The 26884-nt window shown below is 42.8% G+C and overlaps 2 protein-coding genes across 5 annotated transcripts in view; both read right to left on the reverse strand.

Annotated features, from left to right (window-relative positions):
• Positions 1 to 26574, reverse strand: cep76 (centrosomal protein 76). 3 transcript variants are annotated; one of them, XM_080471840.1, is made up of 13 exons: positions 26532 to 26574; positions 18721 to 18876; positions 18528 to 18609; positions 18227 to 18445; positions 17958 to 18143; positions 15201 to 15298; positions 14990 to 15118; positions 11383 to 11571; positions 6345 to 6511; positions 2632 to 2791; positions 2193 to 2366; positions 911 to 1128; positions 1 to 261 (listed from the first exon to the last, which is right to left on the reverse strand). In XM_080471840.1, the coding sequence occupies exons 2-13, from the start codon at positions 18874 to 18876 to the stop codon at positions 123 to 125; spliced, it is 1917 nt and encodes a 638-aa protein (XP_080327966.1). In that variant the 5' UTR covers positions 26532 to 26574; the 3' UTR covers positions 1 to 122. The 3 variants fall into 3 exon arrangements, with proteins under 3 accessions (XP_080327966.1, XP_080327965.1, XP_080327964.1); XM_080471839.1 differs by lacking the exon at positions 26532 to 26574 and adding an exon at positions 20532 to 20767; XM_080471838.1 differs by lacking the exon at positions 26532 to 26574 and adding an exon at positions 20532 to 20761 and having other exon boundaries at positions 18221 to 18445.
• Positions 23200 to 26884, reverse strand: part of ptpn2a (protein tyrosine phosphatase non-receptor type 2a) — a 19833-nt gene continuing 16148 nt past the window's right edge. For both annotated transcript variants that reach the window (XM_080471842.1, XM_080471841.1), the window contains exon 9: positions 23200 to 26784. In XM_080471842.1, the coding sequence (XP_080327968.1) occupies positions 26592 to 26784 (193 nt within the window). In that variant the 3' untranslated portion in view covers positions 23200 to 26591. The remainder of the gene's footprint in view (positions 26785 to 26884) is intronic.

Raw genomic sequence — 26884 nt, forward strand, 5'->3', positions numbered from 1 at the left:
CATTGTTTGTGTCTAAAACAATAAAGAAAAAAAACGATAAAGTGAACAAAAGTTGTTTTATTAGTAAAAAAAGAATAAATATTGTCAAAGTGAACCGGCAAAGAGTTGAATGTGTGTGAGGATCAAAGCACGGAGCGGTATTTACACGCAAACATCAGCCACACCGCACACACGTCTTCAGGACACACACACACCCGAACACGCACCGCCAGCCTCACGTGGTCGCCACGGCAACAGATGATCTCCTCACAGAACGGAGACCTGAGGAGAAAAATCAAGAGTCACTTTATTTTAAACATTTAAACGTCAAGATTCACTTTTCTGTTAAATAAAACATCCGACCACATCAAAAATCTATGGAAATCATTGAAAATCTGATCAAATCAAATTAGCATTGTAATTATTTTAAATATGGTCTTTGTTGAAAAACATTTAAAAAATAAAAAGGAAATAAATGATCCGTGTATTTCATTAAATCAACTATGAACAAAAATGAAGATTGACATATTTCAGTTTATACGCGACAAAATTACAACGTTTCCATTTTTTTTAGATGTAGTTTGATTACAATGATAACTTGAAAGTGTAAAAATACATTATAGAACAAAGTAGTACAGATTGTAGTCATTTTCTGTAGTAAACCAAAGAAAAACTTAAAGATTTAAAGGTTATTATGGCACTATTTTACCTGTGCGGCCCACCCTGTCATAAGCTGCCCACTCCCTCCCCTAAGAGACATTTACTCTGATAAAGTAAAAGAGCTGAAAGGAGATAAACTCTAAACCCTCTTGAAACTTAACACACCTCCACCCACTGTTCAATCACACCCACACATCCCATCAAGTCATTCACCATACGGGTCAGCACATGCTGTGGAACCAGAGTTTGACCTCTGACCCCCTGTGGTTACCTTAAGCAGGCGGAGAAGGCTCTGCGGGCGTGGCGGTGCAGGAAGTGGATGGGGAAGCCTTTGAAAGTGTGTCCGTCCGGCACGGCTCTCCTCACCGCGTCCTGGAACTCCTCGTTCCCGCAGGAGACGCCGGTGCTGCGCTCCAGCTCGTAGGACGACAGGGCCGAGGACAGCAGGTAGGACAGGTGGTCGTCCCACATCGTGAACAGGTCCAGGTCCTGGGGGGTGGGGGGGGGGATCAGTCCACAGGACAACATGTCAAGGTTTAGTCACCGTTTTGAAAATAAAAGTTTGTCACATTTTTGATTTTTGATATTTTTGATGACATAGTACGGTGACTGTATTTATTTTTTTGCTATATACCCATTTATTTTCCTTTTCTCTCGACTGCAAATGTTTCAAAAACAATTAATTCACCCTTAGTTTTTTATTTCATTTAATTTTTTTTCTCCTTTCTCTTTTCTTGCAAATGTGCAATGTGGTACACATTTTTGGGGATTATTTGTGAAATTTTTTAAAAAGAAATAAAAACTGCTGCTATTTTATTCTGTGGTGATCACACAGTTTTAACAGAAGTAGTGGAAACAACAATGAGAAGCACCAGAGTCTCCAAATGACATACAAACTGTTCTGTGGGTGGATTTGTGAATGAAATGAGCATTTAGGATTGCAGATATTGTGCAGCCAGTGAAGAGAAACACTGAGGCAAACAGGATTTTACATTTGTCAAATAAAGCACAAATGTAAATAGAGAACTTTCTTTTTTCTACATTTAATTGTATTTTCACCAAAATCAACTGTTAATAACAACATAATGTTAAAAATGTGTATTTTTCTGTAAAGATTTCTAATTGTTCATCTTTCTATTCAAATATATTAATACATTTGTGTCTCTCTTTGCAGTAAATCAAAACAGAACATCTGGAATTATGTTTGTTTACAGAGGAATTATGATCAAATTGAACTGGTCCTGCCACTCAACATCACAATGATCCCTGAACTAAAATGACTTTGGGAGATAATAAGTCATTATTCAAAGACGAAAGCAGAGAAACACATCAGCTCCTGTTCAAATGAGTGAGTAAATACAAAAGTCTGAATTACTGGATATGATCAGTGTGCAACAGATCAAGTTTTACGTGAGAGTTTCTCTCAGTTTTTCCCTCTTTTTCTCCATTATTGGTTCTATCCTTTCTCTTCTTTGAGATGATTCCACAGCGTGTGGAGCTGTTTCAGTGTAACCAGTGACAGGAGCTTGGCCAGTTGAGCTCAGCTGCTTTACCTTCCGGTGCTCGGACACCAGGTAGCGCAGCTCCAGCTCCAGCTGGTTGCTGGCTGCGGCAGCATCCAGGGAGGGGGCGCAGAGCGGGGGCACCGGGGGCAGCGAGGTGGTGGAGCCGGGGGCGCACACCGACTTCAGGGCCTCTTCGCTCATGGCTTTCCATCGGGACGGATTCTGGAGGGAGAAGAAAGCTCCTGGCTCAAGCTCTCATTTCAGACTTCTTCCTTTTCCACTGCAGTGGTGGGGTCGTCACAGCAAGAAGACCCCCGATCAGACCTGAGTCTCCTCCACAGTCCCAAAACATTCATCTGAGGTGGACTGATTAGTTTGGATGGATAGTACGGATGCATTCACTCTTAAGTGGAACAAAGGGCTCCCATTAAAACGGGCCAGACTGGATCAGGTGCCGCCGGGAGCCGTGGGGAGCGTCAGCTTGTACCTGGAAGTCAAAGACGCTCAGCTCCACGGCGTCGGAGGGCTGACAGTTGGCCAGGAAGCTCCGGTGGTTGAAGACGCAGCCCACGGTGCGGTAGGGGGACGAGGGTCTGGGCTGGGGGGCCAGGGGCGGAGCGTCGGGGTCTATGGCCCGGTGCAGGTACCTGAGCACCCAGCGTGGACGGAAAGAGTCATTAAACTACTGCGTACATATCAGTTGAATACATTCAAATAAAAAGATGAGCTGTTTAAATATAAAGGGTTTTATTTATGTTAGAGAAAAAAGATTTTATTCATAATAAACTTTTGGGTGAAATTTTAGGGACGACAGCGGAAATCTGTTGGGTGGGAGTGTGTGTGTGTGTGTGTGTGTGTGCGTGCGTGCGTGCGTGCATGAGTAATTATACACCAATACCTCGGAGGCGAGTAACAAAGTATTAGTACATGGATACTGTACTCAGGATGTATTTCTATTCTAGAAGAATCTTTCCTGTTCTCTCCACGTGAAGACAAACATCTAAACTTCCTCACCTGCCGACTCCTGGATCTTCATGAAGGAAACTGTGTAGCTGCCTGCCAAGCTACAGATCAGATCAACCTCAGAGTGAGGGTTTAAAGAAATCAGCATTATGTTTGTTTCTACCTCGTCAAAATAGTGTCAAAGTAGTATGGATCTCAAGTTCTTGTTTTTATTTTGTGGTTGATGGTTGTTTATTCACGGCACATTTTGCTGACTCACAAAGCAAATTCTAATATTTATATATATATACACACACACACACACACACACGCAGTGCAATGGCTGCTGTTGTATTTTGTTGCTTTTCTTGAACAAGTGGCCCCCTAGAGGTTTGGGCCAGCACTGCGTCAGTGACAACTGGACAACCAAGAGTCCAGACTCTTGGTTGTGAAGGAAAAAAAATCTCTCCTGGAAAATGAAAGGCAGTCTATGGGAGGGAAATAGCAGTTGTTCCATACACGTGTGTCGGAGCCATTTTATGTTTTATTGTTTGTTTATTCATGTTTCCGTGTTCACCTGTAAACTGTGTTTATGAGAAGGTTTTATGTTTGTCCACTAGGTGGAGCTGGGGCAAGGTGCAGGTTATAAAGCCTCCAGGTAATTGATGTCGATGTGCAGGAGGTGGAGAGCAAAGAGTTTCTAGAAAGTGTCAGGGAGGCAGGTCAGGGTGAGTGGCAGAGTCTGAGGAAAAGGTAATTTGGTTGTTGGTTATATGGAATTCAGTATTGGGCTGAATAGTTAATGTGTTGAAAACTGACTATCAATAAATGGATTGGTATATCCAACGACTAAACTGCGCCTTGGATTTATCGGTTCACCTGAACGCGTTGAAGCCAGTGACCCGTCGTCACCAGAGCGGCTCTTTAAATAGGTTAAGGTGGCGCTATAAAGGGCATTTGTAGAGAGAACGGCTCATGTTACAGACAACAGTGGCTCCTTACCTGAAGCAGAAGACCTGGAGTTATGATTTGATGTAATATGTTATAAGACTGAGTGACAATTGTGGCCGTACCATTTTTGCACCTTTAATGTACATAAACAGTCATATTCCTTTTAGTGTTTCAGTAATTTTCAAAGCACTTTGAGTTGAACTTTACTTGAAAGTTGCTAAATAACAAAAAATCAAGACAATTCCTTTTTTAAATATACATTTACAAACACTTGTTTAAACTTGTGATACATAGAGTATTTTATTCTTATTGTTCAGGTCAATGTGAAAATATATTTTTTTAAAGAACTAAATCTGACTTTTGCATTTAACGTAGTTTTGAAAAGATTTTTCCTAAGGATGGACCGAAACCGATACCAGTATTGAGTAAATTAAGTTCTGCCAAAATATCAAGAAGAGACGAAAGACAGTTGGTACAACACCAGCAACTTAGTCAGCAGAGACGTTTGGACCAGCAGAGTTAGAACGATGTCGCTTATTAGTTTAACAGTTAAACTGTAACTGCTCAGTGGATCCAGTAGCGCTGAGCCGTGCGACATGCTACATGCTACATGCTAAAGCGTTTCGGGGCTCATACTCCAGAGATGCTACATGCTACATGGTAAAGCGTTTCGGGGCTCATACACCAGAGATGCTACATGCTACATGCTAAAGCGTTTCGGGACTCATATACTAGAGATGCTACATGCTAGATGCTAAAGCGTTTCAGGGCTCATACACCAGAGATGCTACATGGTAAAGCGTTTCGGGGCTCACACACCAGAGATGCTACATGCTACATGCTAAAGCGTTTCGGGGCTCACACACCAGAGATGCTACATGCTAAACGTGATTACATTATGACGGACACATTGATTCACAGCGATCGGTCCCTCAGTCTACAGTGCACACATCTCAGTGTGTAGATAGACGCTACACACTGCAACACATGCAGCAGTATACTGGAGCCCTCAAGGTGGGTCACGACAATGCCTTTGCGTATTGTTTATGTATGTAGTACTATGAATTAGGCTGCATGGCATTTAATAAGTACTCATATAGGTGCTTCGTATTGGCAGATAGCTAAATGTTGGTACTTGTTCTCGACCTTTACAAAAAAAATTAAAAATAAAGAGTTTTTACACTCCACCATTCATCACTGAAACATGAAACAAATCTTTGGCTTCAGCTGATGTGGAGCATTTAACAGATCTTCAAAAAACAGTGATCCTTTCACAGTCATACCCATGTTAACTTTAGATAAATAAAAAAGTACTTGCTTATCTTTTCAGTATTCTGTGGAAACATCGTGTCTCTTCCAAATCGGCCTTCGGCTTCATGGTGAGGATGGTTGTTAAAAAAAAACAACATAATGGAATCAATTTGTTCTTGGCTGTGAGCCCGGCCTTCAAATTTCATGGAAATCCATTTATGGGATTCTGGGATATTCACAAAAACTGTGGAACTATGAAAACACAAAAGGTCAGAGCTTCAGTCAGAGAGGGTTCGACTGTGTTACAAGAAGATTCACGGTTCATAGAAGGCTCTGAGACAACACTTCTTCTGAAATACATCTACAATAACCAGATTAGTGATGCACAACAACCACTTTTTTTAAGGGTGAGTACAAGTACAAGTACTAACCTTTAACTACTTGCCGATACAGACCACTGATACTATGCTATAGTACTTATTAAATGTCATAACGCCTAATTCATACTTCATACGCAAACAATATGGAAAGGCTATGCTTTGCTATGAAGCACTTTCGTACTGTCTCTGCGTTGAGGCTCCATTATAGTACTGCGTCTACAATGTGTGTGTAGCGCCTACCTACGCTCGCTGTTAATGAGCGTATCAGTTATACTTCATGTCTGGCATGTAGCATCTCTGGTGTGTGAGCCTCGAAACTCTTTAGCATGTAGCATCAAACTACATGCTATTTCATCGCACCAGAACTGTCTTTCTCCTCCTCTTGATATTTCAACATAGTTTATAGTCATTCTCATTAACATTAAGAATCTCCGTGTGTACCCTCTCTTATTACCGACGAATGACATCACGTAATACTCGCCGGGTGGTATTGTCGATCTATATGAGCACGAGTACTCGTAACCAGTATCGGTACCGATACTTGTCACTAGTATCGGTACCGATACCTGATACTATCGGTGCATCGCTAAATGAAATTCAGACAAATCGATATGTTCACACGTTGTGGACTGAGAAGCGACAGAAGGTTTGACCTTTAGAGAAGACGGTTTCTGACCTGTGTGCCGTCAGGCTCTCCCAGAACGTGATGCTGCCGTCGGTCCCGCGGGTCAGGACCCAGGCGTGCGGCGCCCCTTTGGCTTTGGTGCCCACGCACACGTACGCGTCGAGGCCGAAGCCCAGCAGGAGGCTGCACAGCAGGGTGGCGTGGTCCTCACAGTCCCCCTGAGGAAGACACACACATTTCATGCCTCTTCAGACTTACAGGGTCACAAGCAAGACTTTAAAAAAATTAAAAAAAAACAGCAGTGCAGCCTGTAGTGAGTTCAGGATCATGAGCTGAAGTTTCTGATGACTACAGCCCAGATTCATGTCTTTATTCTCCAAGATGAACAATTTATCTGCAGTTTTTAATTTTTGTTGGAGGCTCAGTACAACAAACCACCACATGACAGGAAATCAAAACGTTCTGTTTTAACTCAAAACTACAAAAAGATTACAACTTTATTCCAGCTTTATTCCACTGCATCAAAACTTTTGATGATCATTTACTCATTCTTAAATTTTTGTCCTTCAACTATTTGATTAAAGCAAAAAAGGATTTTACATTTATTTTCTTTTGAAAGGGGGGGGGGGTTTACAAATCAAAAACAATATTTAGATCGGATTTAAGACAATTGACCACTTTAAATACATTTTCAACAATTCACCAGCTCTTTCTCCAAATATTATATATTCAATCTTGTATAGTAACTTTAATGAGTTAGACGATCTCATAAAAACTCAAAAAGTCTTTTCCCAAACTATTTGGTTATTCAAAGATAAAATAGTACTTTGAAGCTATACTCTCCAAAATACCTATTTTTAGTCATCTCCATTTGAATTCAACAACAATTTGCACTAATCCTAAATTCATACACATCTTTTGGTGCAACAACTTTATTTTCATTTTAAGTATTTCAACATTTACATTTATTGTCTTCTCTACTCAACCTAATCTTTTGAAAAGATCAATTTAACCTAAATAAACTACAAATTGTTTCTTCTTTTTCCTTATAATTAATCTCTGCAATCTTGAAATGATTCAACTTTATTAACATCGGACATCATGACTGTATATTTATATTCTGTAGAGTTGATGATTTGTACAACTGCATAATCCATCAACAAGCGTTATGCTCTAAAATGCTCAACATGAAGGAGATCACGGATGTGGCAACGAAGATCGCCTGTTCTATTCTCGCCAGATCTCTTCAAAGACGGTTATTCCGTGTGCATCTGGAGACGGCTGACTGCGACCACTCTGAGTTGTTGCTGCACACTGACGTGAGGTGGCCTAGTCCAGGGAAATTCCTGCAACGATTTTGAGAGCTCTGTCCGGAGATTGAGGAGTTTATTTCGTGTAGTTGGACATGCGAAATACAAGCAACTTAATGATGGTCAGTGGCTGTTAGACTTGACATTTTTAATCGATCTGACTAACATGTTGAATGACCTTAATCTAGAGCGGCAAGGAAAAGACAACAAGGTGATCAATAAGATCAGCTCAGTCAATGCTTTCAAACATCTCTCCTCAATGCTGCAGCGCCATTTGGCAAAGTTCCAGAACCTGGCGTCAGAGCTGGAGATGCACGAGAAGGCCTGTGTGCAACTTGACAGTGCACGCTACACAGAGCAGATTGACAATCGTCTGTCAGACTTTGACAAACGCTTTCAAGACTTTTCTTTGCCGGAGCGAGTCGCTACATTCAGGTGCTTTCTTTTTCAGGAAGATGCTGAGGCTGATTCACTCGCATCACAAATTGTAAAACTGTTTCACCTGAACTCTTCTGGAGTGGAAGATGAGATTCTGACACTACAAGCCGACATTGAGCTGAAGTCCAGCGCTCATGGACAGTTCTGGAATTTACTCACAGAGGAAAAGTACCCCAACGTGAGGAAATGTGCCGCATTATTCGGCTCCACTTATTTATGTGAGTCAGCCTTTTCCCACACGAAGATCATTAAGTCAAAGTGCCGTTCCACCACGACTGATGATCACTTGGAAGTGTGCTTGACGCTGGATGTCAGCAGCTACTGTCCGGTCTATGCATCCCTGGCTGATTCCAATAAAATTGTCTTTATGTTGAGACTGTAGTCCTTTTCTATACTAATTGTTTGGTTTTCTGAAAATATAGACAATTTCATCAGGTATACTCTGAAGCACAACAAAGAAAGACTTCAATGTTTAAATGTTATTATGGCACTATTTGACTAGTCAGGCCCAAGCTGAACCTGAATGTGGCCCCTGAACTGAAATGTGTTTGACATCTCTGTTTTAGGTTTTATTTATAGTGTAATGTGGCCCAACCCTGATATTCTGCTCTCATGTTGATCGGATCTGCTTTTATACAATGTAATTTAGGTATTTTGAAATGGGATACAGCATGGAAACAAATCAGATATGTGACAATGCAACATCCATGTAACTGGGCTGATTTATTGCGTCTCTAAAGTCATCAAATCTGCAACCATCCAGCTTATTTTGTCTGATAGTGAACATGCAGTAAAGAAATGAGAAGCATGGAGGCGATCCAACGGAAGAAGAATCAGCACGGTGAGTTGAAGAGGTCACGTGAATTCTGGAGGAAAGCATTGCAGCATGCGTAAGACACAATTATGGTTTGGTGAACTTCTCATGCATCGAACATCTGTCATCATCCATTTTCTGGCTTTGCAATTAGCACTGAGCATCAAGACTTCCAGGGTAAATGCTGCCGTAGTTTTATGTGTCTGACGTATGTTTCTTCACAATCAGACAGATCTGAACAGAGGATGTTCACGGCAATCCTCACACCAGCTTGGTCCAATTCATTCTGTCACTGGGACTTGAAAAGACCCCAATATCCTGTCCTGGCTGCACCCATAGCCTTTAAACACACGCACACGCACACACACACACACACACACACACAAGTAAAGGAAATGGGCTGCACAGTCATCAGATTGTATGTGAAAGTGAGCAACTGTCATTCCTCCCGTACGGCTGTTCCTGTAAAGAAGCCTGTGCTGATCTGAGTCAGAATGATAGATGTTCCCCAGAAGTGCTAATCTGGACGGAACAGGCTGGGGACTGATGAGGCTAAATTAATTTTCCCCGGAATGAAAGTAATAAATCACAGCTGACAAGGGCCACTTTGTGAGAGTTTGTGTTGTGTCTGTCTTGCCAGAAGACGCAGGGGAACATTCATCCTGTGGTGGTCTGGGAATTTCCCCACCGTCGAGCAGAGAGGTGGGGGGGGGGGGGGGTGGAACACATCAGTCAGTCAAGTTCTCAGAAATCCCAGCGTCAGGCTTTACTCGGGAGGGGAGTCTCTGAGCACGCGGACCAACGGTGAGGCGGCTGAACTCATAGGGGAAAAGACATTTTCTTGAAATTCAGCACAAAAAAACCTCCTTCATTACCACTTAAACCAGTGGGTGCCAACCTTTTTTTTTATATTGCTATGGTAACTGGTGAACTCCTAACTTCTGGACCCGGTTAAATTAATTATATCGGCTGAGTGAGTAGAAAATACCAGGGACTCACCAATCAGCTGTCATGAAAAAAGCCCAGTCAGTTACTGGAGGACTGAGCAGATAAAGAGTTATAAATAAGATCAATAAATCTGTCTGACTTTTATAAGGACATCCGTCGGAAGGAGTGAAATATATCGGAAATCTGCTCGAGCGTCTTGTTTCCATATAACATACAATAAACACATTTACTAGTATCTTAAGTTAAGTCAGACCAGGGGCCTCACACACATTTCAGTTCAGGGGCCACATACAGTCTAATTACACCTTCAGTGGGTCGTACCGGTAACATAGTGCCACAATAACTTTAAATCTAAACCTTTTCTTTGTTGTGTTGCACAGTATAATGAAATAAAATGTCTATATTTTCACAAAATCAAACAATTCCTACTGAGAATGACTACAATCTCAACAAAAAAAAACAATTCTAATGAAACCTTCAGGTGCAAAACACAGTGAAACATCCAAACAAACCCTCTCCTACAGCTGTTGCATTATGGGTGTTTTTACAAACCCACCTTGACAGCACGGCTTGGGGGCTAGTTTGACAGCAACAAGGAAGCTGCTTTCATGGCAGCGTCTCTGATATTTCTGCCCGGGTTTCAGTGTTGTTGTGTAGCTACTCTTAGGAAACGTATTTTTCAAATAATGTTTTCTTTGAAATTTTCACAATTTGCTTGGTGGTTTGGTGGGCCGGACTGGAGCTTCTTGTGGGTTGGTTTTGGCCCATGGGCCTTATGTGGGTGCTGTTATTACCTCCGTCAAGGTCATAAAATCATCTGAGTTTATTTGTCTGTCTAATGAGCGGATCGTCATAAAAATTGGTACATGGGTGCATTTTGATCAAAGGAAGAGTTTTGGTGGTGATCCGGATCAAAATTATTGTTCCAATAGAAAATGTAAATTTTGCAGTATATTCTCTTATCTTGTGTCCTTTCAAATTCTGAAATCAATTTATGGCATCACCAAACTAAACAAATGAATAAAGGCAGTTGGATGTGGAATATGCATCATTTCCCTGTGTCCATGTCTACATTTGGTGAAGGTCAGGAATCTCTGATTGCTCTTGTTTGTTTACATGCACACTGAGAACAATAAGCTATAAACATTAACAATGTGAGAACACGGACATTCTCATGGACAGACGACCAAGTTGGACAGTTATTCCAAGTGAGTCAACTATAAAACTACAAAGTGCCAGGAGATTGTGGACTGGGAGTCATGACGCTCGGGAGGAAAACGTGCATCAACTTGCACATGTGCAGAAGATCTATTTACTACGACAGTGGCGTATGCACAGTAGTAGTATTTTTAGTAAAGTTGTGTTTTTAGTTGTCGTGTAAACAAACACCGAATGTAACGAAAACGTTGCATTTTCACTTCAAAACTCAAAACGAGGCCTTACTCTTCATACATGTCCACGTCTTACAATCTCAGGTTTTGGGTTTAGTTTGTACATTCAGAGAGTTACAGACTCAGACAACAAACTAAAAAAAGACAGTATGGTGACTCCCCTGTCTCCAGATGAAATGTCTCCTTACCTTCCCTCTGCACAGGAAAGCGAGTAAGGTGCACCACTGCTCCTGCTTGGCTCCTCCTCCCACCACCGGGGCCTTCTGGTGGACCAGCAGGCTGACGAAGCGGGCCGCCTGTCGGGGGCTCTCCAGGAGGCGTCCGGCTCGGAGGACCCGCACGTAGGAACACACCGGTCTGTTCACGCCGTTCTCATCCTGCAGAGTGCAAAGATACAACCTCACATGAATGATCTGCTGAGATGGCAGTGTAAATAAATGTGCGGGCGCAATATCAGGTCCACGTATGTGACAATGTTGTTGAGTATTCTGAAAAAAGGAGATGATTTTAATGTCTTTGTAAGAGAAAAAAGCTCTTCCTTTTACAAATAATTTACACCAGCTGTTGCTGAGTCCTGCATCATTTTCTTTGGTGGTTTATATTTCATCACACGTGTGTCTGCAGGTCAAATCAGCATTTCTGTGCTTCTATTTCAGAGGCGTCAAACATTGTTAAAGTTTATAGTGCGTGTGTGTGTGTGGTTTCATTCCAAAAACAAACAGCAGTAGCCACTACATAGTTTTCAGTGGTTCAAAATGTAAACGCGAATTATTTCTGAAATGAAAATGCAAAAACGCTGATTTCTGATGTGAGCATTGTATAAACGGGGCCTAAAGCACCTAAATATCTTATAATGACTGTTTAAAAGTCTTTTTGTTCTACATGGCCTCATATTGTAAGTGTGAGAAAAAGACACAGATGGGAAAGTTGTTTTGACGTCATCTTCACACTGAACCCAGTCCACAGGTCTGTTGGGACTAAAACTCAATAAAGGTGAAAAAGGAAGCCGAGTTTCTCGTCACAGGAAAAATGTTGTGCCCACGAATCTTAATCTGACCCCAACAAAAAGCTTCTCTCTGGATCTTCACATCACTTCTATCAAGTCAGAAGATTCCTGCAGATGTTCCAGCTCGAGATTTGAATCTTGATCTCGCCTGAAGCGCTGCACTCGATCGTGAACATTGAGAAGCTGTAAAGCCGGAGGTCGTCACTCAAACATCGCCGCTGCAGCACGGCTGTCCTGCGGATCTCCAGGCAGGGATCCACTCGGCTCGTCAACGTGACCGTTCATCCATCCAGTCACGTTGACAAACCAGCTCCGATGAAGACGGAACGAAGATTATTTCCGGTTTGGTCACAAGAAAGGACCGATGACTTGAGGACTGCAGCTGCACAGACTGTGGGATATGTTCACAAATACATCTGAGCTCTCAGAAACTGTCTGCACACATTACTTCCTGTGAAAACTTGGTCTTTCCCCGAAAGTCAGTTTCCATTACAGCTGCACCACATCAGGTGAATATTCGATATGCAGTAATTATATGACTTGCATCTGATAAATCACTTATGTACAGTCGTGTGAAACCATTAGGATACTCTACGAAAGCCTACGTGTTTTTTTGTTGTTGTTTTATTACATATTTGGACATATGGATATTCACTATCAATTTCAACAATACTGAAAATGTTGAATAATATAAATAAATAATTCAAACGGAACAAAATACTTTTTCAAACTTTCTGTAAAAGGCAAATAAAAAAAATGTATTTCATGAGGTATAAATTGGGACACCCCCACATTTATTCCCACATAAAACGGTGTGTTCCTGACTGTTGAATGGAGAGTGAACACCACGGTGAGATCCCAGAGTTGCCTGAAGTCATCAGAGAGAAGCTTGTATGAGTCTGCATTTAAAAAGCTCTTAAAACGATTTGAAAACATCCATTCCACTGTCTGGAAAATAGCCTACAAGGGGAGGACATTTAAAACAAATAGGCCGAGGTCTGGATGTCCAAGCAAGTTCACCTCGTTCAACACATGATGCTAACAGAATTCTCCAGAACTCTAAAATGTCACCAGGGACTTAGTTATTTCAGCCACAGGGGGAAACACCAGCTATTGGTGCTATGGGTAGCTATGGGTGTCCTAACGTTTTCCTCCGTTAGAATCCGCATTTCTCTTGACATCGTTTGTTTAATGAGTAAAACAGGGTGAATGTTTGTTGCTTACCTGCAATTAAACCACTTTCTTTTCCAGAGATGAGTAAAAGCAAGATTAGACATCAATATGTGAAGCTTACCTGCTAAAGAACTTTTTCACATAACTGTAGGTGAATAATTACACCAGCCAGGTTTGGTGTATTTTTTCCATCAGACAGGAAACTCTCAGAAGAAAAGCAAGTTTGTTGACTTTGCTGTTAAAAAACATAAATCCTTTTGTGATTCTGATTCCTGAGCTGCGATGTCCACGTATGGAACAATAAGGGCTTAAATTAAATAAAATCTTTTAATTATTTAATCGTGAAATCTTGTGAATCTAAGTCAATTATTTACGTCTTCACTCCATATTAAAAAAATTGTTGAACTTTCAGAGCCTGAACGAACAGTGCATGGAAACATAGTTCATCAGTTATATTCGATATGCATTTTGTGCAGGTTGATCGCCCGATAAAGGAAAATTTGGCCGCACGGTGGAGCAGTGGTTAGCGCTCTCGCCTCACAGCAAGAAGGTCGTGGGTTCAAGACCAACGCGGGGCCTTTCTGTGTGGAGTTTGCATGTTCTCCCTGTGTGTGCGTGGGTTTCCTCCGGGTACTCAGGTCTCCTCCCACATTCCCAAAAACATGCACTGGGGGTCTGGGGGTCCCGGAGTAAGACCCCCAGCTCCCTTCGAGGGCTGCTCTGTGTGGCTGCTACCGATGGGTGAATCGGTATGAATTGCCCCTCAGGGATTAATACAGTTCTATAAAATGAAATAAATATTTATCCTATATGTCCACATCACAAACCAAATGGGTCAAAATGTGTTCAAAGAAAATAGTTTAGTTCAGGTGGAAGTGATCCAATGTGGCAAACCTGACAAACGAGCTCAGTGACAAGTTGTTGCTATAAAAAGCAGGTGAAGACGATGGTGAACACAAGTATGTCGTACTGTTACTTTCAACAAACCAAACCTCCGCAACCGTCGTAATCTTTATAAAAAACATTTCTGTATCTTGTTTCATGAATGTCACCCCTGAACAGAGGAGCATCAAAATGGATGCAGACAAACGCCCCGTTTACACAACGTGTATTGTCGTTGAAGCAAAGTTTCATGAATTTTAATGTTGATTAGATTTTTATGTGACTGTTTCACTGAATCCCCTCTGACATTTTCCGTTTGCCTTCTGTTCAGCTCGGTCACCCGTAAACTTGGAGTGAGCGACACAGGAATCCTGTCTGACTGCAGCCATCCTCTCATTCCAGAGTTGAACCTGTTTCTGTCAAGTCATCAGTTCAGTTTAACGGCGTGAAGATCCAACAGGCATAAAACTCTTTCATTGGTCTACTTAATTATCTTATCAGTAAGTTTTTACATGGCAGTGATGTATGTATGTATGTATGTATGTATGTATGTATGTATGTATGTATGTATGTATGTATGTATGTATGTATGTATGTATGTATGTATGTATGTATGTATGTATGTATGTATGTATGTATGTATGTATGTATGTTTGTTCTCTCTGTTCTTCATGTTTTACTGCCGGCTGCACCGGATTCCCACTCGGGGAAAGTTAAGTTTTCCCTTCTCAAACCTGAGCAAAGATCTTGACCAGTTTGGACTGGTGTGACGGCCGGATCTCCAGGAACTCCCTCCACCACTGTTTGGCATACACCAGGAAGAGCCGCTCCTTCTCGGCCGTCCTCTGCCTCTCCAGCGATTGCTGAGTGACAAACAGACACAGCCGCATCACTTCAGCGGCTGAATGCCGCAAGGAAAGCGGTGAGATGAAGAGCTGAGCTGACCTGCGTGCGGAGGACGTCCGAGCTCAGAGTTTCTGAGAGAGGTGGGTACAGCTCCAGGCTGACGGTCAAAACTCCGGCTGGAAGTTTGCATTCGCTTCCTGCGGACACACAAACTGGTTACTGAGAGCCGCGGACAGACAAGGACCAAGAACACTACGTATTGGTTTTACAAATTGTATTTTGAAAAGATTTAATGCACTGTGAATTGTCTATTCCATCACTACCTGGAGGAAGCAACTCCATCTTTACTCTTATATAAACTCAAAGACTCATAACCAAAGTTATTATTGCTCCTCTTTTTTAATACAGCAATTATAGTAACTATACAACTATATCCTAAGTTATTTGTCCTCCAGCTCATGGTGCACCATCAAATGTGTAGTTTTCATTTCCTTGTTTTGTTTTGTGTTTTTGGTGTGTATGTTTTGTTAGTTGTTATTTCTGTTTGTTTGCTTTAACTAGGCTCAATCTCACAATGATATAAAATTTGTTCTCTGTATTGTGTGGTATTCCAATTATGAAAATGGTAATAAAAATTACAAATCAAAAAAATAAATACAGCGATTATTGGATCACTATTGTGAAAATGTCACACAATGTCCAGAGAGCAAAACAACCACAAGGGGTTCCCTATTAGTGAAGACATTCCAAATAGATAAATTAACCTTCACCAATATTGACGTGCAGAATCTTTAACAGCATTGTTAGGCGACAGCGGTGTCAAACTTGTTGTTCAGCGCAGTATAATGACTTTTAAACAGCGACAAATACCCCTAAGTGAAATAGGAAGAAGGGTACAAGTAGATTATGACCCCAAAAAAAGGTACTGTTTTATAAAAAGCTTGAACAAGTTGAACATTTTAAATAAAAATAAGTCTAATTTCATCATGAGGTCTTATATGACAATGCCTTTGGGTGCGAAATTCAGAGAAAAGTTTAATCACTTTTTTGCTTCTATTTTCTCTTTTGATTTGGGTCCAATCCAATTAAGAGACAAATGGCTGCAAAGATGATGGTTTCACTTCAGGTTAATGTCAGTTAATGTTCTCTTTTCTCAGGGAAAAAAGCTTTATGAAGCCTTTAGCAGTGTGGCTTTGATGCTAATGTCACTAACCAGCAATTAGGCTCTTATCTTATTTCAAAATAAAAGTTAAAGCCAGAGCGACTCCTGACACGGCTCTGAGGGTCTGTCTTTTTTATGTTGTGGTTTTGAGTGTGTTTCTGTGAAAATGGACTGCTTCACCGAGCAACTTGCAACCGGTCCTTTCCCTTCCCCATAATGTTGTTGTAATATTGTCTTTTATTATGAGCATTGTTGTTTTTAATACCTTCTACGTGTGTGCATGTTATGCAATTTTTGAGCCCTGTCAAAGACACATTTCTGACACCCTTGGGTCAGACAATAGAATTCTATCTATCTAATGCCGTTTTGTAATTTTTCCACTTACCTGCGGACCTTTTCTTGGTCCACTTCCGGTTTGCAGGCTGCATGATGAGGTCCGTTCAGACGTGGCGTTAACGTGTTTGAAATGATCCAATCACAAGTGGTGAGCCCTGAAGACAAGTGTGAACAGGCACCAAAGTGCTTCCATCTGAACACACGGGCTTTGTAGTGTGAACATCATGCGTCCCGGGACTGTGGCGTTGCAGGAAGCTTTGTCATATGTAGGCCTGGCTGATATATCCGATTTTTTATATTAATTCGAGTTTTTTGATTCGGGCAATTTCAAAAATAAGAAATTCGATTTTTCTATTGCGACGTGGCACTTTTTGCCCCCGGCGAGCTTCCGGAGCTGCCCTTTACTTCTCTCACAGAAATGCACACACAGCAACAAGGTGGCTACAGCTAACGTGAGCGAGACGTTTTGCTCCCAAAAAAGGAATAGTATCGTCAGTTGTCTGGAATTGGTGAGGGTTTGTGGCAACAGACGTGCAACAAAGTGAGTCGCACGCTGTCTGAAGCCCGTTGCTACAAAAAGCAGCAGCACAAGGAACTTATTCCAACATCTAAAACAGGCATCCAGCCTCAATACGTCTTCAGGTTAAGACGCATTGAGAGAATTCCTTGTTGATGTTTTTGAAAATGATGCAGTTAATAATATGAATGTTAACAATTCAGTCTCCTTTCAAACTGCAGAACTTTTCTTTTTTAAATAACAGCTGGCACTTTGATCCCAGGAGGTAAACGGGGGTTCGTTTTGTTAAGTTTAATGAAATACAATCAAAACTTGTTTTGAGACATGTGTGTCGTTTGTACTTTTGGTTTTCTTTTAAAAGTAGAGGGGACAAAATCCAAAGAAAATCCTAAATCAAATAGTTGGTGAGAAAATCTGAGATTTTATTTTTAGGCCATATTGACCAGCCCTCGTCAAACCTAAATACAATCAGTGCGTGCCATGTTTTCGTTTAAGATAATGCACCGGTCTGAGTTAAACAGTCTTTCCAACTTTCCGAAGAAACTATAGAAAAGAACATGGACGTCCTCGCCTGGAGGTCTGCAGAGACACGGTGCCTTATAGCGGCCTGGGCGGAGGATCCGTCCAGCACAAGCTGGATGACTCACAACTGCTCGCCGTGACTTACAGGTAGAAACACAATCCGAAACGCACATTGACGCCAGGTCTGAACGGGCTCTGAGACATCCTTCATCTAGATCAAAGGGTAAAACATCAGGCCTGTGGGCTAAAGCCGGCCCACAAGAGGCTCCAATCTGGACCGCCAAATCACACAGCAAATGGCTTCCAAAACGTTGCTCACCAACTCCCATCAGCTCCACGGCGATGCAGGTCTTCCCACTGGGCGAGCTGAGGACCGACCTCCAGTCCAGGAAGTAGGACGAGACCAGCGTGGTCTCGCTGGAAGTGTCTGTCTTGATCAGTACGAAGTGAACCGGGTCACACATGGGCAGCATGCTGGTTGCATCCACCATCTTGTTGCCCTCTCCTGCAATGACAAGAGTGACTTCACCAGAATAAAGAAAATGCTCAGCTGCACTGTCACAGTGCTCAGTAACAGCGGACCTGTACCGTCTCTGTGGATCTCCAAGAGGAAGCCCTCCTTCAGGTCGGGCTCGCAGGCGCAGGGGACGGGTTTGGAGCGAAATCTCTGGTTGCGAAAGTGCAGGTAGAGCGTGAAGGTGGAGCACGCCTGGCCGGGTAAAGGCTCGGGCTCCTGGAGGTGCTCCAGAAAGGCTTTGCCTCCGAGCACGTGGAGGTACAGACACCGCCTGGAGGGGTCGATGCTGGCTGAGAGGACCAACAGACAGACAAATGCTTTAAAATGCGAGGAGATGTCAGGATGTGCTGATCTGTATAAGTTGACTCTCACGTTTCTTCAAATGAATGACGTCGTCAACAAAGTGAGCTGCAGGCTTCAGATGAGATGTCTTCTCAGAATGTGTGGCTGCCTCCTATCCAAACAGTCACAAGAAGCAGCTTTCGGTCAAGAAACCACAGACAGCTAAAGATCTGCTCATTGAGTATTATCAAGTGCAGACATCTGACACGCAGTGATGAGCAACCTGAGTAGAGTGGAGGTCTTTCATAATGTCGTCTATGATGCCTCTGCGCTGCAGAGCGTGCAGGAAATCTGTCTCAGACAAAGAGCGATGGGACGGACCGGGATCGTTCCTCACGGTCTCTGCCAACACCTCTCGGATCTTCCCCTGAATATCCATCTGAAAAGGAGGGGAAAGGCAAGAAGAGCATCACATTGTAATCCCTCTCCCTAAAACAAATCTCCTCAGAGTCTGTGATCTTGTTCTTGTCTGCTTTCTTCAGTAGAAATTTCTTCCACAAGTGTGTTGTGAGGTAAAAAAGTGTGGAAAACAAACAACAACAACAACCCTTTTTGAGGTGCTGTAAAAAGAAGCCCCCTCTCAGTGGCTGATTTGCACGAAAGTACATGAGTCAAGACACGGAGAAACTGTCTGGCCTGTGATTCGATACAGTGAGCTGACCCCGGACAATATAGACATCTTCAAGGCATCACATGCAACTCATCAGCAGGGCCGTGTGAATGTGACACACACACACACACACACACACACACACACACACACACACACACACACACACACACACACACACACACACACACACACACACACACACACACACACACACACACACACACACACACACACACACACACAGCGAGACTGGAAGCAAATGGACATTCCATGCATGGACAATTACAGCTTACTCTGAGGCTACCCTGTCTTGTCTTTACACATTTCTGGGTATATTGCACATTTCAGGATGAAATTGGGCTTTTTGTGGCCCCGGATTTAACTATTTGACACCCCTGGCCTAGAAAATGTGCAATAGGCTGTTTTCGCTGCCCTCGTGTAGGTTTCATCGAAGTTACACACAAAAGCCTGATATTCTAGCCACTTGATAACTTCCCTAAAGGTAGTGTACTCTCGCCTCACAGCAGGAAGATCTCCGGGCAGATTATAGTTGGGGCGTTTGCATGGGTTCAGAGTGTGTGTGAAAATCTGGCTCACTGTGTGTGTCGTGTGATGGACTGGTAACCTGTCCAGGGAGCAGGAGGGACTCTTCCCTACAAGGCAGGGGGGGGGCACGGGCCGCATCGTGGTGCATTGGTTAGCCCTTTTGCCTCAGAGCATGAAGGACCAGGTTCAAATACCATCCAGGCTTTCTGTGTGATGTTTGCATGTTCTGCTCATGTGTACGTATGTGGGTTTCCTCCAGGTACACCGGTTTCTTCCCAGTCCCAAAAACATGCATGTGAGGTTAACTGGTGACCCTAAATTGCCCCAAGTGTGACTCTGAGAGTGTGTGGTTGTTTGTCTCTCTTTCTGTCCTGTGATGGACTGGTGACCTGTCCAGGGTGGTTCCTGGATGGATGGATGGACGGATGGACGGATGGACGGACGGACGGATGGGAGAAGCAGGCTATGAATGGCAGTTAATTGGTTTTATTGAAAAGACAACTGACAAATGCATTGATACACAAAGAATGAGTGCAGTGTAGAAACATAAAGTTCATATATGCGTGTTTACAGCTTACAGACATTACATATTGACATGTAAGGAGTGACCGAGTGTGATTTTTTTTTCACCTTGAACACGTGAATATTGAAGAAGTGTTTGTTTTGCTCACCCGGAGCAGACGGTTGTGATCACAACTGACCGATGTTAGGTACTGACATGTAAAGAGTGACCATGTGTGTAGTTTGCTCACCTGGAACAGGTAAAGAGTGACTATCTGTGTGTTTTGCTTTCCATGAGCAGGTAAAGAGTGAATATCTGTGTATTTCGCTCACCTGGAGCGTGTAAAGAGTGAAGATGTGTTTGTTTTGCTCACCTGGAGCAGATGGTTGTGAATAATCTGCTTCAGCTCGGGAGCTTTCCCTGGAAGTACAGACATCTCAGCTCCGCTCAGTTTTCAGCCAGGCGACCAGAAACGGTGCCCTTAGCAACTACAAACGACTGTATTCTTTCTTGTATAAGCTATATTTGATATCTAAATACATTTGCGCTGTAAAAGTACAACTAAACTCCGAGTTTGACAGCTAGCAGTTTGAACTGTGGCGCAAAAGCAAGCGGGAATGTGTCCCTGCTGATGCCTGACGGGACAAATTTAAAACACAAGTATTTTACCTTAAACCTTACTGTTTTGTGTCCAATTCTAAAATTTCCAAATAGCATTAATTTTATGCAACATGTGTTTTTGTTGGTTTTAGCTTTTGTTAACATGATAGTTGTTTTATCATCAGGAGATTGTAGTATGTGCCGTCACAATCACAATATGCGACTGCTCCTAAAAAGGACCCTTTTGTAGTCCAATTTGTAGTTTTATTGCTGTTTGTAGTTTCTGGATCATTTAAAACGTAAATAAAATACTTCGCAATTAGGTGTTTTAGTTTTTTGTTTTTTTTATTAACACATGTAATTTAAATTTTCAAGTTTATATATATTATTTCAAACTCAGAGACAAATGTTTCACCGTGTTTTATACTTTAACAACACAAGCTTATCAGAGAATTCACTATATTTTATTTAAAACTTGTTAAATAATTTACACGATCAAAATTAACTTCTAAATTTGTGTATTTGTTTTCCAGAGATGTTATTGGTTGCCTGAAGCAGACGTAGGTAAAATGGTGGGTGCTCATGGGCCACATGTGACTTCCAGCCCCATTTGGTGTGGCCTTCAAGCCATTCCTTAAGAAACACTGAGATATTGGTTTCATGGAGGAAAAGGATATTTGAACCAGGAATCCCTTGTGATTACTTCACCAGCCTTGAATAATTATAAATGCATTTTATGTGTGAAGCACATTACACCTGAGCTTCAGTCTCTGCACTGGCTGCCCGAGTGTCAAAGGATCCACTTCAAAATCTGACTTCTGGTCTATAAAGCTTTGAATGATCTCATGTGTACATACATCTCAGATTTACTTGTAGAATGTGAAACATCCAGACCCCTGAGATTCTCAGGAAGAGGTTTACTCAGTGTTCCCAGAGTCAGAAGGTGAAGCAGCTTTTAGTTCTTACCCTCCTCCCCTGTGGAACAAACTTTTGAACACCTGGAGACAACTAACTCGCTTCTTCTAAATCAGAATGTAAAACATTATTATCTACTCAGGCTTTCCAATAAACAATAGATTCTACTTATTTTATACCGGTTTCTTCAAAAAGCTTTTACTTCATTTATTCTTTTTATGTTTGTTAATCCATAATCTTCATTTAGAATATTATAAATTTCTTAATGTATTACCTTCATTTCTTTGTAAAGCACTGTGAATTGCCTTGTGTCTGAATGATGGTGGAGAAATGGTTTCACCTTGTCTTACTATTACAACTACTACTATTACGACTAATCATAATAACATCACTTGCTATTAATAGTACTGTGTGGCATTTGTGGGCGCCAACCTCAGGTTCTTCATGTTTTATTCAATTAAATGAAAACATCCCACTTCAGACGCAGTGCTGCCTCTTTCAGGCTCGTCTATGTGTGTCTGTGTGCCCCGCTTGTCACTCGTCTCTCGACAGCGCCTCCTTTTTAGGCAGAGATGTGAATCAGGTGCTTAATCACCTTAATAATTCATGCACAAGTCCAAATCTTTAGTTGCATTTGTAAAATTGTGGAAAATAAATGAAAGGAAAAATAAATAGATATAGATCACTACTACTACTTCCAGTGTCATTGCTACAACTCCCACTACCAATCCTACTATTACAGTACCTATTTGTGCTATTCCTCTTACCACTACTATCCATACTACTACTCCTACCACTATTATTACTACTACAACAACTACCATTACTGGTTTGTTTCCATGTGTTTCTTGATTCTCTTGTAAAGCACTGTGAATTGTATGGTGTCTGAATGGTGCTCTCTAAATGTGTCTGGAAAACTATGAATTTCAAGCATTCTGATTAAATAAACTCATTTTCCACACATTCAGTTCATGCTCTTCATATCCTTGTTGAAACTATGCAGGTAGTGAAGATGATCTTTCTATGAAACCCGCCCCTGCCCTGCAGCCTATTGCTCAAATAGATTATTAAATTCTATGTGCCCGTTTGTAATGTAGCAAAGTGAATTGAACCAGTCTTGCCTTGTAGTTACTCAAACCTTAAGTCAATCTATATTGTCCTCTAACTAAATCTGTCCTAAAATATCCACATCATCTCCGTTTCTGGCTTTGAAACGGGAGGGAGGAGGATCGGACTGGTTTCTGGAAGTGTTCCTTCCACACCAGCTCCCCTGAGAAGTGAAAATGAAATTAGCAGAGCAGTCGATGGGAGTGATGCCTCTTCTTGAAACCCCGAGTCGGTTCCTGGAATCGGCAGAGCGAGGCCTCCAGTCTGGATGCATCGATTCAGCTCAACAATCAGAATGAAATCATGGGTGGAGCGGCGCTGCGGCGAGGAGAGCTGCGGATGGACGCAACCTGCTGAAAAGCTGCTTCATACTAAACTAAAGAAAACACAACAAGCGTTGTTGGTTTGTTTGTTTTTTTAAAAAAGGAACATTTTATTTGTCAGAAGAATTTCATGTTTTGTTTGCTTTCTCGCTGCAGCCGGACAGTGTAGAAAACTTCAAGAGTGGAATGTTCTGGTCAAACGTCTGGGTTGGATGAGAGGAGAATCAAACATTTCATTTCTGCATCGGTTCGTCGCCAAAGACATTTGGTGTTGCGTTCGACTCAGACACGATGGAGGCAACACCACCTCCGTTAGGTGGGGACTCAGCCGCTGATGGTTTTTCCCCGGGAAACCTCGGAGCGCACCGTTTTCTCTACTTTAGCTCATTTCAAGGCACATTAAAGCTCCAGCGACCGGGGAAACTGACGAGTCGTGGTTTGAACTCGGTGCTCCGGTGAGCTGTGGTCACACCGTGCAGGTTCACCACATACAAACTGGACAAGTGTGAGTGACCTGGTGAGCACCGCATGAGAACAAATCCGACGTGAAAAAAATGAGTTCATCTCCTTAATCCGGCCTTTTTGGAAGTAAGAAGCATTAAAAGAACCAAGAAGTCACTCCGAGTTGAATGAGACTGAATAAAGTGAAGTTCTGGCGTCAACTCGCCACTCGTCAGAAGAAGTGAACTGAAAACCTGAAGGAGCATTTCATGGTCACTTTTAGGGGCCTTTCACGTTCAGATAATCCGGGACTCGGTTCACTAGTGAGGGAGAGGAGCTGAGATTTTTCACACCTTCACGTGGTTCAGGTGGCGTTCAGTCACTTTAGAGACCAAATCAAACCGCCTGGAAAACCTCACGTTGTTACAACAGCTGCTGGTTTTGGGGGGCGCTGTCGCCCGAAACAAACACTGACGAGAGAGGAAGTAAAGAAGAAACACGGCTCATTGATTGGTCCGGACCGAAACCGGAAGCCCCGCCGCTTTAGCCCGTGGCGGCTAGGCTAGTTAGCTCGTGTCTAATGGGTAGCTACAAACAACCACAATGTTTACCCTTCAGACCAGATATCAATGAGTCTTCCTCACTACTCCATGTCTGGCCACGAGATATTTACCAACTTTTTCTTTCTGCATCTAATTCTTCTGATTTGTGTGGTTAGCTTCGTTTGTTTACTCCCCAGAATGCATTGCGCACTACGTCATGTCCTCTCACCCCGCCCGCGAGAAAGATCGTTTGCAAAGGGACCAGAGATCTTGTTTGCTCTGGTTCAGAGTTCGTGGGAGTGCTCACGTCACCCAAACGAATCGTTTTTTCCCCCTGAAGAGACTCTGGTCTGGATCAAACGGGGGGAATGTGAACGTGCTCCGAGAGACCAACTCTTTAAGTACGCAGACCGAGGATGAGTTAAAGGGACCAAGAAGGCATCAGAGAGAATTTATTCAAGCTCAAGCTCTAGAGATGCTGTAAAAATGCCCCTTCCCACAAAGTTTCTTTGTTCTGTGGATCATTAAAGGGAAAAGCACCATGAGAGTGAACAGCTCAGATCAGTGGAAGCAGACCAAGACTTATTTACTACATCTTCTGATAGACAGAGTCGCATTTTAAAAGCTGCTGTGAGCGTTCAGCCTGTAAAAATGTTTCAAAATCCCAGCGTGAACCCAAAATGCACCACGAGTGTGAACACAGCCACCGTCGCGCCGTCGGAGCTTCAGGTCGGACCCACCCAAACTCATTTTGGTGACGCTGAGGTTCAAGTGACGGGAGGAAGGAGTCCTATTGCGAGGAGAATCATCAGAGTGTCCGTGAAGTCAGAGGTCGAACAGAAAATACATTCCACATCGTGGGAGTACAAAGGTTTTCGTCACTGAACAGCTCGCCTGGCTGAAGACACGCGGGCAGCTCTGCTTTGGTTTTTCCACAAAATAACAAAGAAAAGAAAAGGAGAACTGGAACTTTACACCAACGCACCCATCCAGTGGGTCGATACATGTCGAGTGGCCACAACCAAAATCTGAGAGGTAATACAAATCTCGCACTAAAAAAAAAAGAACGAAGGATTAAAGGTTAAACATTCACACAAGAATAGAATTCTATCCGAAGCAGGGGTGGGGGTGCCCTGCGAAGACGTGAGTGGAAGAACGAGTGTGTGTGTGTGGGGGGGGGGGCTTCAAACAAGAACTAGACACTTAACACTCCACATGGCGGCGAGAGGACCTGCGGAGCCGCATTCAGACAACAGGTGGAATGAAACCCTGAGAGGTGGTTCGGTCAAGCTTCACTCGCTCACAAATATCAATACAGCCAAGTCACCACGATATACCGGGAAAAATAAAGACCAAGGTAGTCAGCTCTTAAGTTCATTACAAGCGTTTTTAACTGGAATAAAAACAACTGAGGGGGGAAGCAGTGCGTCCTCCGTTCAACTAGGTTTTAAATAAGCATGTGGGGATTCACGGAGAACGGTTGCATGAGCCGTTTCCTTCACCAGCAGGTTGAAACGGGCTTCAGGTTTAATATGACGACCGACTCTTTCTTCTCGCTTTGGTTTTCTTCCTTATAGTCACATGAAGGAACTTTTTGCAATATTTGTAAAAGTTTACAAAGTAATGTCATTAAATTATTATATATCGACACTGTGATAACGTGATAACACTTTCCTCACCACGGTGTAATGTTTTATATTCTAATGTTAAAAGTGTAAGATAATAACGTGAGAATAATAATTTATGAGCATGTCTAAATAATATTTGATGTTTTACACGTTACATCACAAACTGTCTTATTATTTAAAGTAAAGTGAGTTCCAAGACATTAAGGTAACATAAAATGTGTCATGTGACGTGACATTATAATGTGGTTAACACTCGTAATGTGATCAACCATCATCACACAGCGAACCGCTGACGGTCCACGTTGAGGGAGGAAAGCTCAGCTGATGAGTTTGGATTGACGTTGCCATGGTTACTGATCCAGAGGCCAGATTAACTGTTTGTGGGTTTCATGGCTGAATCCCCGGGTTGTCTGAAAGCGGCTCCTGGAGCCTCCCTCTGCTCCTGTGGGAGGAGGACGACGACGGCCGTGAGGATGACGTCAACACAAACAACACGCGTCGCCTTCACAAAGACCGAATGTAAAAACAAGCCCGTCGGGATTATTGGCTCTGGCCCTGCATACTGCACCAGTCCAGGCCTCTCTGCTGGGAAACGGTACATTCATGACCAGTGACGAGAAGGGAAAGGAAACAAAACCACCGTGCTGGCACCGAGATCCTGAGATGTTACGATTTTTTTTGTCTGTTAAGATCTTACATGAAAAATATATGCACACTCATTTGATCTAGCGCTCCCGCATCTTTTGACCTTAAGAAATAAATACCCTCAGTTATGCACGTTACCGCCTAAACCTACTCAGAGAAGAGAAGTACCTACTCCCAGGTACCAGGTGCAAAATACGAGTCAGTCTTTCTCCCGCCTGGCGTCGGCGCGCTCTCACTGCGAGAACATCCAGCACAGCAGGCCGATGGCCAAGACGGCCCCGGCGCCGGCGCCCACGTTCAGCAGGATGGGCCTCCAGAACTGCCACTGCTCCCGCTTCTTCTCAGAGTCCGTCAGTCTCTGTCTCATCTGCTGCACCTTCTGCGCCGTGCTGGCGATCCTCTCCTCGCGGTGCCGTTTCCGCACTCTGAAAACACACCGTTTGAGATCGGTAAGCCAAATAATCCCAGAATGCATCACTGTGAGAAACACAAAACAACCACCGGCAACAACAAGAGAGCAGAGTC

This window comes from Lipophrys pholis, assembly GCF_963383615.2.
Source record: "Lipophrys pholis genome assembly, chromosome: 9".
Taxonomy (NCBI): Eukaryota; Metazoa; Chordata; class Actinopteri; order Blenniiformes; family Blenniidae; genus Lipophrys; species Lipophrys pholis.